This window comes from Rhea americana, unplaced genomic scaffold (genome assembly GCF_003343005.1).
Source record: "Rhea americana isolate MKP2758 unplaced genomic scaffold, rheAme1 scaffold_21, whole genome shotgun sequence".
Classification (NCBI taxonomy): domain Eukaryota; kingdom Metazoa; phylum Chordata; class Aves; order Rheiformes; family Rheidae; genus Rhea; species Rhea americana.
In genome coordinates, this window is record NW_028186258.1 from 8,033,665 (window position 1) to 8,046,182 (window position 12,518).

Below are 12,518 nucleotides of genomic sequence, written 5' to 3' on the forward strand. Positions count from 1 at the left end.
CCCCCACACACGCGCGGCTCACGCCCTCCCCAACATGGCGGCGGGCGGCGGCCGTCACGTGACCCCCGCCCCGGCGTTGCTAGGCAGCGGCGGACGCGGCGCTGAGAGCGGCGCCCAGAAAGGCCGCGCTTGGGGGAGGGGAGGAGGGCCCGGACGCCTGGGCCCCGGSGGAGGAGGGGGAGGGGCAGGCCGCCCCCGGCTCCTCAGCGGGGACAGAATCGGGCAAAACCCCCCAAAAGGCAGCGGCGGCGGCGGCGGGGCGGTCCTGCTCGGGGCTCGCCTGCGGAGCCGCCATGGAGATCGTCTACGTGTACACCAAGAAGCGCAGCGACTTCGGCCGGCCCTGCAACTTCTCCGACCGGCCGGCCGAGGTCACCGCGGACATCCCGCCCGACCCCGGCGCGGCCGACGGCTTCGTGGCCAGGAACCCCGTGGACGCCCACGTGCAGCACGCCAGCGACATGTCGGAGCACGAGGTAACGCCGGCCCCGGTGGGACGGCTGAGCCGCGCCGCCGGCCGGGGAGCTGCGGTTCCCCCGGCCGGAGCCGGCGGCGCGGGAAAACCCGGCTGCGCTCGTCGCGTCGGTGCAGGGCCAGCCGTCCAGCTTGGCGTCTCGCTCCCGCTTCCTCCACCGCCGTCCTCCAGGTGAACACGGAGAGGGTCGAGGTGGAGACCCGCGGCGTGAACCACACGGAGGGCGGCTGGCCCAAAGATGTCAACCCGCACGAGATGGAGCAAACCATCCGTTTCCGGAAGAAAGTGGAGAAGGATGAAAACTACATCAACACCATCACGCACCTTGGCACCGTAAGACCGTGTCTGTCACCCCCACCGGTCCCGGCGCTCCCTCGCCCAGGCAGCTCCCAGTGTCCTAGCACGGGCTCTGACAGTGTTTTCCTGCAGCTGATGGAGCACTGCATCAAGCAGAACAAYGCCATCAACATCTACGAGGAGTACTTTGGAGAGGAGGAGATGGCCGAGGTGGAAGATGAGTCCCCCTCTGCCAAAACCATCAATGTCATCAGGTAACAGGAGCCGCTGGCCTGGGGCACCGTGCTCAGCGATCTCTGCAGGTCCACGGTGGGCTGCTGTGCCAGCTGAGACCTTTGGAGACAAAGGAGGTAGAAAAACCTGGTGGCTTTAGGATAGTGCTGGGTCAGTTTATGAGTGGAGAGACCTGCCACCACCCTGGCCTTGCAAGAGCTGGGCTCAGCAACTCCATCAGCAGCTCACCTCCCTGCCCTCCGCCCTGGCCAGGCACTTTGCTGTTAGGTGCCCCAGGCCAAGAAGAGATGCAACTTTGAGTATCTTCTAGCAGCAGCTTAGGCAAGATCTCATGTGTGTGTGTTTGTGTTTGTGTGTGTGTGTGTGTGTCTCAAAGATTATTTTCAAATGTCAGAGGCTGTTAGGTCATTTCTAAAAGTCAGATCCAGTAACATAATTGGATTCTTAGAAGCATATAACTGGAAAGACTTTATTAAATCACTGACTCTTCTCCCCCCACCCAGCCCACCAGAGAATYGCTTCCTGCAATCAATACTCAGGGGCTATGGCTTGTTTTAATTGYGATTCCCAGTTTCCTTTGGGAGACACTCAGCCCAGGGCATGACAAAGCTATTAGCAAGCTAATGTCTGTTTGATGTTCTGCTGTGAAAAAGGGATCCAAACATAACCAAAAGGACAGCGACACACCTCTCCTGGCACCCCGATGGATGCAAGAAACTGGCAGTAGCTTATTCGAGTCTGGAGTTCCAGAAAAACATGAAGGACATGAGCTTTAACTCATACATCTGGGATCTTGGTAAGGGGAAGGGAAAGTTCACCAGCCAGTAATGCTGCCGCTGCAAAAGCACTTTGTGCCGTCAGAGCATCTCACGGATGTAGCGAAGCCTCACAAACCTCAGAGCGGGTGAACGGAGGTTTAATTTCATCTTTGGCCCACAGATCAATGTAGAGAAGGGGGGAAATGGGATCTGAAAGCTGGCCAACAGATGGAAAATAACCACTAAATTCCCACCACACTACTTCATGAGCTAGAGTACCTGCAGCTGGGTCAGGCTCCTCTTATGTGGTTCTTACGTTTATGTGGTTCGCTTGCCCTTGATTAACAAAGGAAGAGACAGCAAAGCCCGTGTTGAGAATTGCCCTGTTTTACCAAATAATATCTCAGACCTGTTGCTTTTTGGAGTGAAGAATACAAAGAAGAGGGTTGGGGTACGGGGTCTTGTCCCTGGGCTGACAGGCAAGGAGAGGTCAGCTSTCTTTCCCCGTGGCACGGCCAGCGCGCTGGCTGTACCTCGTCCGGCGCCGCGCGGCGTGGCAGYGAGCCGGGCTGGGAGGGATGGGTTACAATCTCCATGCGGTACTGAAAGGCTGGTTTGGGGGTGGGTGTTGCTTTGCTTTGGGGCTGCCTTCTCACTTTACTCTTTATTCATCCCTTCTTGGTAGAAAACTCCAACAAGCCAGAGCTGGTTCTCAAGCCATCATCCCCTCTCGTGAGCCTGGAATACAACCCCAAAGACTCGCACATCCTGGCAGGCGGATGCTACAATGGGCAGATCGGTAAGGAAGATGGATTAGGTATAAAGCCGTATTAACGAAGGACTGGCTTTGTTTAATTCGGTGAGAGCCTTGTTCCAGCACTGTTATGCTCAGAATCGACATAATGTCATCAGTGCTGCAGCCAGCAATCCCCTGAGCGTGGCTTGAAGCCTCAGGGTGTGGCGTGCTGAGGAAATGCATGTGCTCACCTGCACAGGTAACAGGAGGGGAGGGCACCGTGCCTGGGAGCCCAGGCATGCGCTGCACTCGGCAGGGATTTACCTGGGCAGCTCTCGAGGGGCTGCATACGGGAGGAGGCTGTCAGGACTGGCACACGTTGCCCGGGGCTGTGGGCACATGTACACGTATGTCTGAAGARCAGCACGGGACTCCCATGTCCTCAGCTCCACTCTTCCCTGGAAGCACGCTGGGCCTGTACTGCTGCCCAGTGCTCCGCGGGCAGTCGTGAGGTCAGGCCAGCTGGAGCCGCAGCAAGAGCGCGGCAGARATCACTGGGTCGGTAGCTGAGCAGCACGCATTTTATGCTCCCATGGCGCTGTATCTTGATGTGGCAAAAGCTCAGAAGAGTTGCCGTAATTTCATTTACTGAGTTGTTTTTATACTGCTGTTACACATGCTTAGAAAAGGGCCCCTCTTTGCCAGATTCGTTTATTTAGTCAGCCACACAAGCCCTTTGATTTAATTGCACTCATTTTGATGTTTTCCTTGCCATTTGCAGCAGCAATCATATCTGACAGGGCATGCATTACAGGGCTGTTACTGCACGCTCCGGAGGTGATGGAGGAGAGTGAATTTCACCTCGTCCTTCACAGTGTTCCCCAGGCGTGTGGCACAGGCCCAGCGGAGCAGACTCCGTCACGTTCAGTTGCCTAATTAGAAGTGAGCAAGAGGGAGTGCGTGCAGCTCGGTGCCATCGCGGCCCAGCTGCCTAACCTTTGCTGCACCAAGGACGGTCTTGCGCCGCGGCCTGCCCTCTGCTGTGTGTCAGTGCAAAGATAGGGAAAGATGTTTACTGCTGTTCGCACGGGACCTGCCTGTGTTAGGCAGGGTCCTCAGGACACGCAGGAGGAGGCTGCAGACGGGGTCAGGTCACACACGMGCTGGTTTTTAGGAGCTGCTGTTTGGAGTTGACAGGGGCTGGGTGCTTAGACCATGTCTGGTGCTGCTGGAACCCCTTGTGCAGCGCAGGGGCACACGGTAGGATTAATTGCCTCTGSGGGCTGTAGGACATCTACCACAGAGAGATCACCTCTGAAGACCTGCCGTGATTGTTTGAGATGTTACCGCTGCCTAGCCTGGCACCGGCAGCAGACATTGACTCGTCAGCCACCAGTTCTCTCCAGCATCCAGCTGTGCTAGTGCAAGCTGTTTCCTCTCAGACTGGGCACTCCTTGAGGGATCATAGCAGCAGGATCCCAACCAGCAGGGAGCCTGCGTAGTTATTCTGGGGCTGGGAAATGTACTGTGAACACTGTGATGAGATTTGTGCCCTATTCTGACTTCAACAACCGGGCAGCATCTCTTCGGAAATGTCAGGGAGCACCAAGCAAAGGAGCAGGGCAAGGGAGYTGGTGCAGATCTTGACAGCTTCTTTTCCTTCCCAGCTTACTGGGACACAAGGAAGGGGGGGCTGCCCGTGGAGGTGTCCACCGTGGAGTTCAGCCACAGGGACCCTGTGTACGGAACGATCTGGCTGCAGTCCAAAACCGGCACCGAGTGTTTCTCAGCCTCCACTGATGGGCAGGTACAGGGCAGGAGCAGGGAAGGATGCCAGCCACTCCTGTGGGGCTCGTGGCTGAGAGGTGCTGACAGCCCAGAAGAGCTTTCTGTGCCTGTGTGACCAGCCGCTGGTTCCCAGGGCTGCCATGCCATGCCAGCACGGGAACCTGTCCTCCAGGCAGGCGATTTGGGCTGGCATAGGGAAGCCCTGCCTGGCTGCAGGGCACTCAGCTCCCCCAGCGCCCACGACCGCACCAAGGTCAGCCCCTGACTGCAGCGTTGCTCCTGATGCTTGTCCCTTGCAGGTCCTGTGGTGGGATATCCGCAAGCTCTCTGAGCCCACYGAGACGCTGGTCTTGGACATCACCCGGAAAGGGCTCCTGGAGAATGCTCTGGGTGCCATCTCGCTAGAGTTTGAGCCGACCATGGTGAGCCTTCCCTCCCCTGCCCTGGCCTGGCATTGGGGTCACCCTGCCTACACACCCCTGATCTCAAGGGACAGAGGGAGCGTGGCAGGGTATCTGGTGTGCCGCGGGTGGCAGTGTCACCCGGCCCCAGGCACTTCATGCTCCCCTCCCCAGAGCCCCACTAACAACCTGGGATTTGGTCCCTCCCTGGAAGAGCTGGAGWGGGACTAGAGGCTCGGTGGTTACTGTAAGTGGGGTGTCTGCAGGAGAGCAGGGGRCTATGAGCCAGCCAGCCTCCCTGGGGCAGTGCTGAGAGTGCAAGTTGTCCAGTGTTGGGGTTCGGCTTTCCCTTTTCTCCCGTGCTGTTCTCCAGAGTGGTTTCTGCTGAGACGGTGCAAATTAGGTGCGAGCTCYGAGGGAGCTCGGCTCTGCCAGCCGGGGCTCAGCGTGCGTCTTCATCTGTGCACGACAGGCAACAGCACGGCCCGGCAGGGCTGATTGCTGGGGGTCAGCARTGGCTGAGGACCCAGCTCAGCTGGTGGCTGCACTTGGAGAGGCCTCTGCAAAGTGTATCCTAACCGGGGCAGGAGTGTGAGCCGAACCCAGCTAGGGCAGTGCCAGGTCACCAGCCGTGATGGGGCTCTGTGGGCCCAGTACGGATGTCYGATGCACCAAGTGATCCTGTGCACATGCCGGGAAGCCCCAGAGCACTGTGCTGCAGGTTGCAGCATGCTCTCATCCAGCTTTAGGCATATGGAGTCAATCTGTTCCCAGAACACAGGGTCTTGCTGGCATCAYGGTCCCCAAAGCTCATGCTGGGTACCAGGGCTCTGCTCTCTCCARACTCTTGCCCCAGCTGGTTCCCTGTATGCTCTGACAGCAAAGCCCTTCACTGCCCAGCTGTCCCCTSTGCAGTGGGGTCCCCTGACCTGCTGACGGCTGCTCTCTGCTGCTCCCACCCTCAGCCCACCAAGTTCATGGTGGGTACAGAGCAGGGCATCATCATCACCTGCAATCGCAAGGCCAAGACACCCCCCGAAAAAATTGCTGGTACCTACAGCGGCCACCATGGACCCATCTATGCACTGGCCAGGAACCCTTTCTACCCCAAATTCTTCCTGACGGTTGGTGACTGGACTGCTCGGATCTGGTCAGAGGAGAGCAAAGAATCATCAATTATGTGGACCAAGTAGGTGTCGTGTGTCTCTGAACCTCTGCAAAAAACTCTGTGCAAAAGTACATTCAAGGCAGATGACCAGCAGAGTCTAGACTGCTCTGGTCAAGGAGGAAAAGCTGGTGGGACAGTCACCAAGCCAGAGAGCTGCCGGTGTAGCCAAGGGCACTGGAACAGGGATGTTCCTAGACCCTCAATCTTGGCTAAAGGCACGTGCTGAAAATTGTGTGTGCCGGCCACAGTGGTGGGGCTGGAGTTGAGCCTGTCCCCACTGCAGCTGGGCTTTGAGCAGATCTGTTGGCAGGTACCACCTCTCCTACCTGACGGACGGGTGCTGGAGCACTGTGAGGCCAGCTGTCTTCTTCACGACCAAGATGGATGGGACGCTGGACATCTGGGACTTCCTCTTCAAGCAGAATGACCCCTCCCTCAGCCTGAAGGTTGGGTCCCACACAGCCCCTTTTTCCTTCACTCCTGTTCGCTTGACGGGGCTGCCCTTGGACCAGCACCCACAGCAGGGGCTTGGCAGACCTGACATGCTGCCTGGCAGAGCAGATGGAGCTAGGGGTGGAATTGGGAGCTGGGGGAATATGTACAGCCCCACCTGGCTTGTGCTGTGCTCTGGATAAGCTCCATCAAATGGCAGGTGTCCTTTCAACTTTGAGTTTTGCCTGGAGCTCAGTATGTCCAAAAATTTGCAGTTTAGAATTGAACCAGTTTTAAACATCCCTCGTAGCCCTTGTTGCTGACAGTTGCGTTGATGTGCCTCTGCAGGTTGCGCTGCCTGGCCCAGCAGCCTCACGTCCCTCTTGTGGGCATCACGTAAGGGCCAAGTGATAGCATTTCCCTGTCCTCCCTCCCCAGATCTGCGACGAGCCCCTCTTCAGCCTGCGTCTGCAGGACAACGGGTGCTTCGTCGGCTGCGGCTCGAAGCTGGGCACCGTCACGCTGCTGGAAATCTCCTCTGGGCTCTGCACTCTGCAGAAGAACGAGAAGACCCTGGCCACGGCTGTAGGTGCCCTTCAGACTGTGAGCTGCTGTGCCTGGCAGAGCTGCTGGACACCACACCGCAGCAAAGCCCTCAACGKGGCCTGCATGCCGTTGGCCCCGTGCACAGCCCCTCCGCCAGCACTGCCCGCAAGCAGGCCCTGCTCTGCTTGCRAAGGGGCTGAGCGGAGGGAGGGTGGGTAATGGGGTGGCCTCCGGGAGCCATCCCTGTGCAGAGCAGAGGCCCCTCGCTCGGCCTCAACACCCCTCAGAGACCTCCCCCCTCTCTGCGCCAGATGTTTGAGCGAGAGACRAAGCGGGAGAAGATCCTGGAGGCCCGGCACCGGGAGATGCGGCTGAAGGAGCGCGCCAAGTCGGCGGGCCGGGACGAGGAGGGGAAGGAGGAGAGGCTGGAGGAGAGCCAACACGAGGTGCTTGAGCAGGTCCGCAAAGAGTTCTTCGAGGTCATCGAAGCGGAGCTGCAAAAGAGGGCGCAGGCAGAGGCCAAGCGCTTGCGTGCCAAGGTACCGACGATGGCAGGGACCAGCCAACCACTGCAGGCTCCAAAATCCCTGGAGCAGGCGGGGAGACACTTGGGGAGTATCACCCACATTTGCCTGGTGCTGCCGTCCCCAGGTGGGTGGGAGGCCCTGTCCTAGGCCCGGTGGGCTCTCGCTCTGAACCAGCCCAGCTGCAGGGAGAGCCGTAGGGGTGGGAGACAGGGTGGAGGGGGGTTCTGAAGTCATTCCTAAGGACAGCATGAGGTAGCCACTGACACAYAGAAAAGCAGCAAAATGGGCAGAAAACTGAGTAGGGAATGGCTGCCATGGGGCAGGGGACATGGCTCGACCTCTGCTTTTCAGGATAAAGACTATACAAGTGATATGGGGGAGGAAGAGGAGGAAGGAGAGAGCAAGCTGCCTGAGTATGAAGAAGAAGAAGAGGAYGAGGAGGAGGATGCTACCAAGGTCAGCTAATTCCAGCTTCGTGCCACTTTCCCCTCCTTGTTCGGGTTTCTGGTCCGTGGCCTGTGGGGCGGGTGCCCACGTGAGGGCTCCCAGCCTGACACGCCAGCCCTTGCCCTGCCCCGAGCCCCTCATCAGGGCTCGGCCCCGTTCCCCCTGCGTGGGGCTGCGAGGCGGCGGGGGCGAGTGGGGCCCCGCGGCGCAGCCCCCGACCTGCTCCCTCCGCAGGAGCCGTAGCGAGGAAGCAGGACCGGTGGATGGTGCAGAAACCTTCGCGTCGGTCACAGATGCTCCCTGGCCCTTTGCCCTCCCAATTTTTTTCCTTTGGGTGAATAAACAGGAGGTTTCCAAGTCATGTTTCCTGTTTGGTCACAACAAGGTTGAGCAGGGGCTGGGAAAGTTGCGTCCTTTCTCTTTCCCTTCTCTCTTCCTCAGCCTGCGTCGAGGTGTGAAGCCAGCTGCCAGCCGTGGCACGGTGCCCCGTGGCAGCAGGGATGATGCGTCCTGTGCCACGGCCCCAGCTGGTCCTCCCTGGGCYGAGGAGCAGGGCGGCTCGTGACAGCAGCGGGGTCCCGGTGCCGGCAGCCTGGGCTTCTCCCACCCTCTGCTCCCCGACGCGGCACCGTGCCTTTTCCCGGCTGCGCGGGCAGCGCCGAGCGCAGCCCCGCTCGTCGCACGTCCTCGTTTGCGGGAGCGGCAGCCGGTGCCGAGGGCCGGGGTTATCAGCGCTGGGTAAACACAGCCCGGCTGTTATCACCGAGCCGCCGACCTGCCTGCTTACCCACAGGTCAATTATTAATGAGCTGGCGGTTGGGCTCCCGCGCGGCCCAGCTGGTGCCAGCGGGTGGGGCAGCATCCCAGTGCCAGGCTTCGGGATGAGCCCTCCCGGGAGGGCTCTTCCCACTGCCGGGGGACGGCAGGGATGGCTCGTGCGGTCCCCCAGCCCTGAGCTGTGCGCTGCCGCTGTCCCTGCGCCGCCGGCTCCCGGCACATCGTCATCGCTCCGGGCCCAGGGCCGCGTTTTTCCAGCCGTGCCATCTGTGCTGGGTGACGACCTCGGGACGCGGCACTGCTGTTTGCTTCACCATGGTTGGGTTGATTCCTGACACCTTCTGCCACATTCGGGATGGGTCCAGCACAGGCCCCTGCGCCCGGAGCAGCCACGCTGGCCAGCAAGCAGTGGGTTCCCCACTCCTTTCCCCGGTGGGCGCGTGCCAGACCTCRGGGCCTAGCCAAGTGCCAATTAGCACTGTTAAGGGCCATGCAATGCCCAGCCTGGCCCTGCGGGCACCGCAGCTCCATGCTGGGCTCCAGCCCCGCTCGCRGCCCCCCGGCAGGTTGTACTGCTGYGCGACCCCATGGAGGACCCTGATGACGTCCTGCGAGGCAACCGCTCCCGGGAGAAATCCTACGTCTTTGAAGTGGCCTTCAACTCCACGGCCACCCAKGTGGAGTCCAGGGGCTGGCAGGGCATTAGGTGACATGGGTCTAGGGGCAGCATGTGGGTCTGGGGGCAGGCAGGGGACAGTGGGTACAGGGGACATACCCTGGGGCCTCTCGCTCTCCTGCAGGAGACCATCTACCATGCCACGACCCGGGGCCTCGTCACTGGCATCATTTCCAGCTACAACACCACTGTCTTCGCCTACAACCCCACCAGTGAGGGGCGATGGGGGCCCCATGGCCCGGGCATCAGGGCAGCCCGATGGTGGGAGGCTGCGGCTGGGGGCTCCCAGCCCCACACTAGCCCCCTGCCCTCCCCCGGGCTGCAGGAAGACCTACACCATGCTGGGCACAGACCGCGAGCCTGACATCTATGCCCGGATCCTTGGCGACCTCTTCCAGGCCATCGAGGACACCAGTGGCTATGTGGACTATGAGGTCTCCATGTCCTACCTTGAGGTGCGGGAGGGACGCAGGGGACATGCCCCTGCCCCGTGCAGCCCTGCCTGGTGACGCTGCCCCAAGCGGGGCGTCTTTGGGGGCCGGGGCAATGGGCGAGGGACGCGATGCCCCGGGAGGTCCCTGTGCCGGGCAGGATGCGCCCAGCTCCTTCTCCCTGCCCAGATCTACAACGAGATGATCCGGCTCTTCCTGATCGACCTGGCGGGCTCGGAGCGGGTGGCGCTGGTAGGGGCGCACGGCAGTGCGAGGTGCCCCCGCCGTCGCAGCCGGAGCCGCCACGGCCGGAGCCGCCACGGCCGCTGCCCTCCCTCGGCACAGCCAGAACCGCGGGCGGAGGGTGAAGGAGGGAGCCCCCATCAACAGGTCGCTGCTGGCCCTGGGCAACTGCATCAACGCCCTGAGCGACCGGATGAGCAATAAGTTCGTCAGCTACCGCGACAGCAAGTTCACCTGCCTGCTTGAGGTGCGGCGGGTTGGGGGCCCGCGGTGGGCACGGGTGGCGCAGGCTGGACCCCCCCCGGCCCGGCACCCCTCACCGACGCTCTCCGCGGCCAGGACTCCCTCGGCGGCAACAGCCCCCATCAGCCCGGCCGGCACCGCCTCCGAGGAGTCGCGCAGCACCCTCGCCCACGCCGACCGGGCCAGGAGCATCAGCACCGCAGTGGGGCCGCGCTCCGCCGCGGCACGCCTGCCCGCGCCCAGCCCTCCGCTGGCCATGCCATGGGCAGCGCCGCACCAGCCGTGCAGCGCCGCGGGCAGCCAAGCGGCCCCTGCTGCCCCTTACCATGGGGGGCTGGAGGTGTTGGCCTCACGCTGCCTCGCCGGCCCTGGAGCAGGGACACCGTGCAGGACGCTGGTCTGCCGGCTGTGCGCTGCTCGGGGACCTGCTCCACGAGCGGGGACCTGCTTGGGGACCTGCTCGGGGACCTGCTCCATGAGCGGGGACCTGCTTGGGGACCTGCTCCACGAGCAGGGACCTGCTCTATGACCTGCTCCATGAACTGTGTCCTGCTTGGGGACCTGCTTGAGATTCTGCTCCATGAGCTGTGTCCTGCTTGGGGACCTGCTCTATGAAYTGTGTCCTGCTTGGGGACCTGCTTGGGATTCTGCTCCATGAACTGTATCCTGCTTGGGGACCTGCTCCACGAGCTGTGTCCTGCTTGGGGATTTGCTCAGGAACCTGCTTGGGGACCTGCTCCATGAGCTGTGTCCTGCTTGGGGACCTGCTCTATGAATTGTGTCCTGCTTGGGGACCTGCTCAGGGACCTGCTTGGGATCCTGTTCCACGAGCCATGCCCTGCTTGGGGACCTGCTCCACGAGCTGTGTCCTGCTTGGGGACTTGCTCACGAACCTGCTTGGGGACGGCTCCATGMGCTGTGTCCTGCTTGGGGACCTGCTCAATGAGCTATGCCCTGCTTGGGGCCAGCTTGGGGACCTGCTCAGGAACCTGCTTGGGCACCTGCTCCATGAGCTGTGCCCTGCTTGAGAACCTGCCTGTAGATCTACTGGGGACCTGCTCCATGAGCTTTTTCCTGCTTGGGGATCCTGCTTGGGGACCCYACTCAGGGACTCGCTCGGAGTCCTGCTCCGCCGGCCACGCCCTGCTCGGGGACCCCGCTGGGGGACACACTCTGCCCGAAGCGATGGGGTGCCAGGCCCCGCTCACGCTGGCTCCCTGTCCCAGGTGAGGAGGAACCCGTTCGGCGTCTCGCACAGCGTGGCGCAGTACGGCAGCATCGCCGCCGACCTACACGGGGAGATCCAGAGCCTCAAGAGCCAGACGGAGACCGAGCCGGGGTGCCTGGGGCATGGCAAGTGCAGGGGTGTTCGCTACGTCCTACACCAACGGGGTCCCCCAGCCCCCCGGGCGGGTGGTGAGACCTCCTCCTCCTCCTCCTCCTCCTCCTCCTCCGGAGGGGCCGGCGGGGGAGCGAGGGGGAGAGGAAGGAGCCGTATGGAGCCGGTGACAGCGAGCGGGACTTGGCTGCGGGGGACGACCGGTCGGACGCGCCAGAACCGCCCGACGTGGCCGCAGCCCGTGAAAGCATCGCGGCCCTCGGGGAGGAGCCGAGCCGGCTCCGGGAGCGGAAGGTTTGGCAGCCCCGTCCTCGGCGCCCGCAGCTGGAATGGGTGTCACCGGGGAGCCGAGTCTGACGAGTCTCAGCCCAGCAACAGGAGCTCTCCGGCAGCCCTGCTCGCACGCACGGGCTGCGGTGCGGGTCGGGCACGAGGGTCCCTGGCAGGACCGGGGCATGCCCCGAGTGAGGGTGCTGGTCCCGTGGCGGGGTGCCGGTCCCGTGCCGGGGTGCCGGTCCCATCGGTCCCTGAGCGCCGGCACCGCAGCGTTGCACCGCCGTGCCGCGGCAGAGCACGTGGCAGCGCAGGTAGGCAGCAGGATCCCTGCTGCATCCCGCGTCCGTAGGGCCCCGTTGCCAAGCTGACCCCGAGGCATGGACCCGAGTCCCCGGGGATGGGCAAAGCCGTGCCGGGAGGTGCCCACGGCCGGAGCCTGCTGGCAGCCTCGGGAAGGGCCCGTGCAGACGCTCAGCGCCGGGAGATGCAGGCAGCTGCCCCGCGCCGCCGCGGACCGGCGCAGGCGTCCCGGGGCGCGTTACCCTTCTCGAGGGTCGCGTTGAACGGAGACTGGCCGAGCGCGGGAGCGGCGCGAGCACGGCGCCGCGCAGCCCGCGGCAGCGGCAAGCCCCCAAGGACACCCCCACACTCGCGTTTTCTGCCTTTATTAGGATCGGGGACGAGGGGGGCCCGGCCCCGGCAGGACCGGGGAGGCACCCGGACC

The 12,518-nt window shown here is 62.4% G+C and overlaps 2 protein-coding genes across 2 annotated transcripts; both read left to right on the forward strand.

Annotated features, from left to right (window-relative positions):
- The first annotated feature begins 146 nt into the window (after positions 1–146).
- On the forward strand, positions 147–8,166 carry DNAI2 (dynein axonemal intermediate chain 2). Its single transcript, XM_085304831.1, has 13 exons — positions 147–476; positions 647–808; positions 905–1,026; positions 1,660–1,802; positions 2,450–2,563; positions 4,168–4,307; positions 4,588–4,710; positions 5,655–5,878; positions 6,168–6,303; positions 6,728–6,874; positions 7,147–7,374; positions 7,714–7,818; positions 8,044–8,166. Exons 1-13 carry the CDS (start codon positions 294–296, stop codon positions 8,050–8,052), a joined length of 1,836 nt encoding a protein of 611 aa, XP_085160957.1. The 5' UTR covers positions 147–293; the 3' UTR covers positions 8,053–8,166.
- A 735-nt stretch (positions 8,167–8,901) lies between these two features.
- On the forward strand, positions 8,902–11,875 carry KIF19 (kinesin family member 19). The gene is given in 10 exon segments (XM_085304803.1): positions 8,902–8,994; positions 9,153–9,263; positions 9,387–9,474; positions 9,563–9,717; positions 9,883–9,945; positions 10,043–10,183; positions 10,276–10,292; positions 10,294–10,381; positions 11,406–11,518; positions 11,638–11,875. Coding segments are annotated over 10 exon segments (1,107 nt in total).
- Positions 11,876–12,518: the final 643 nt, after the last annotated feature.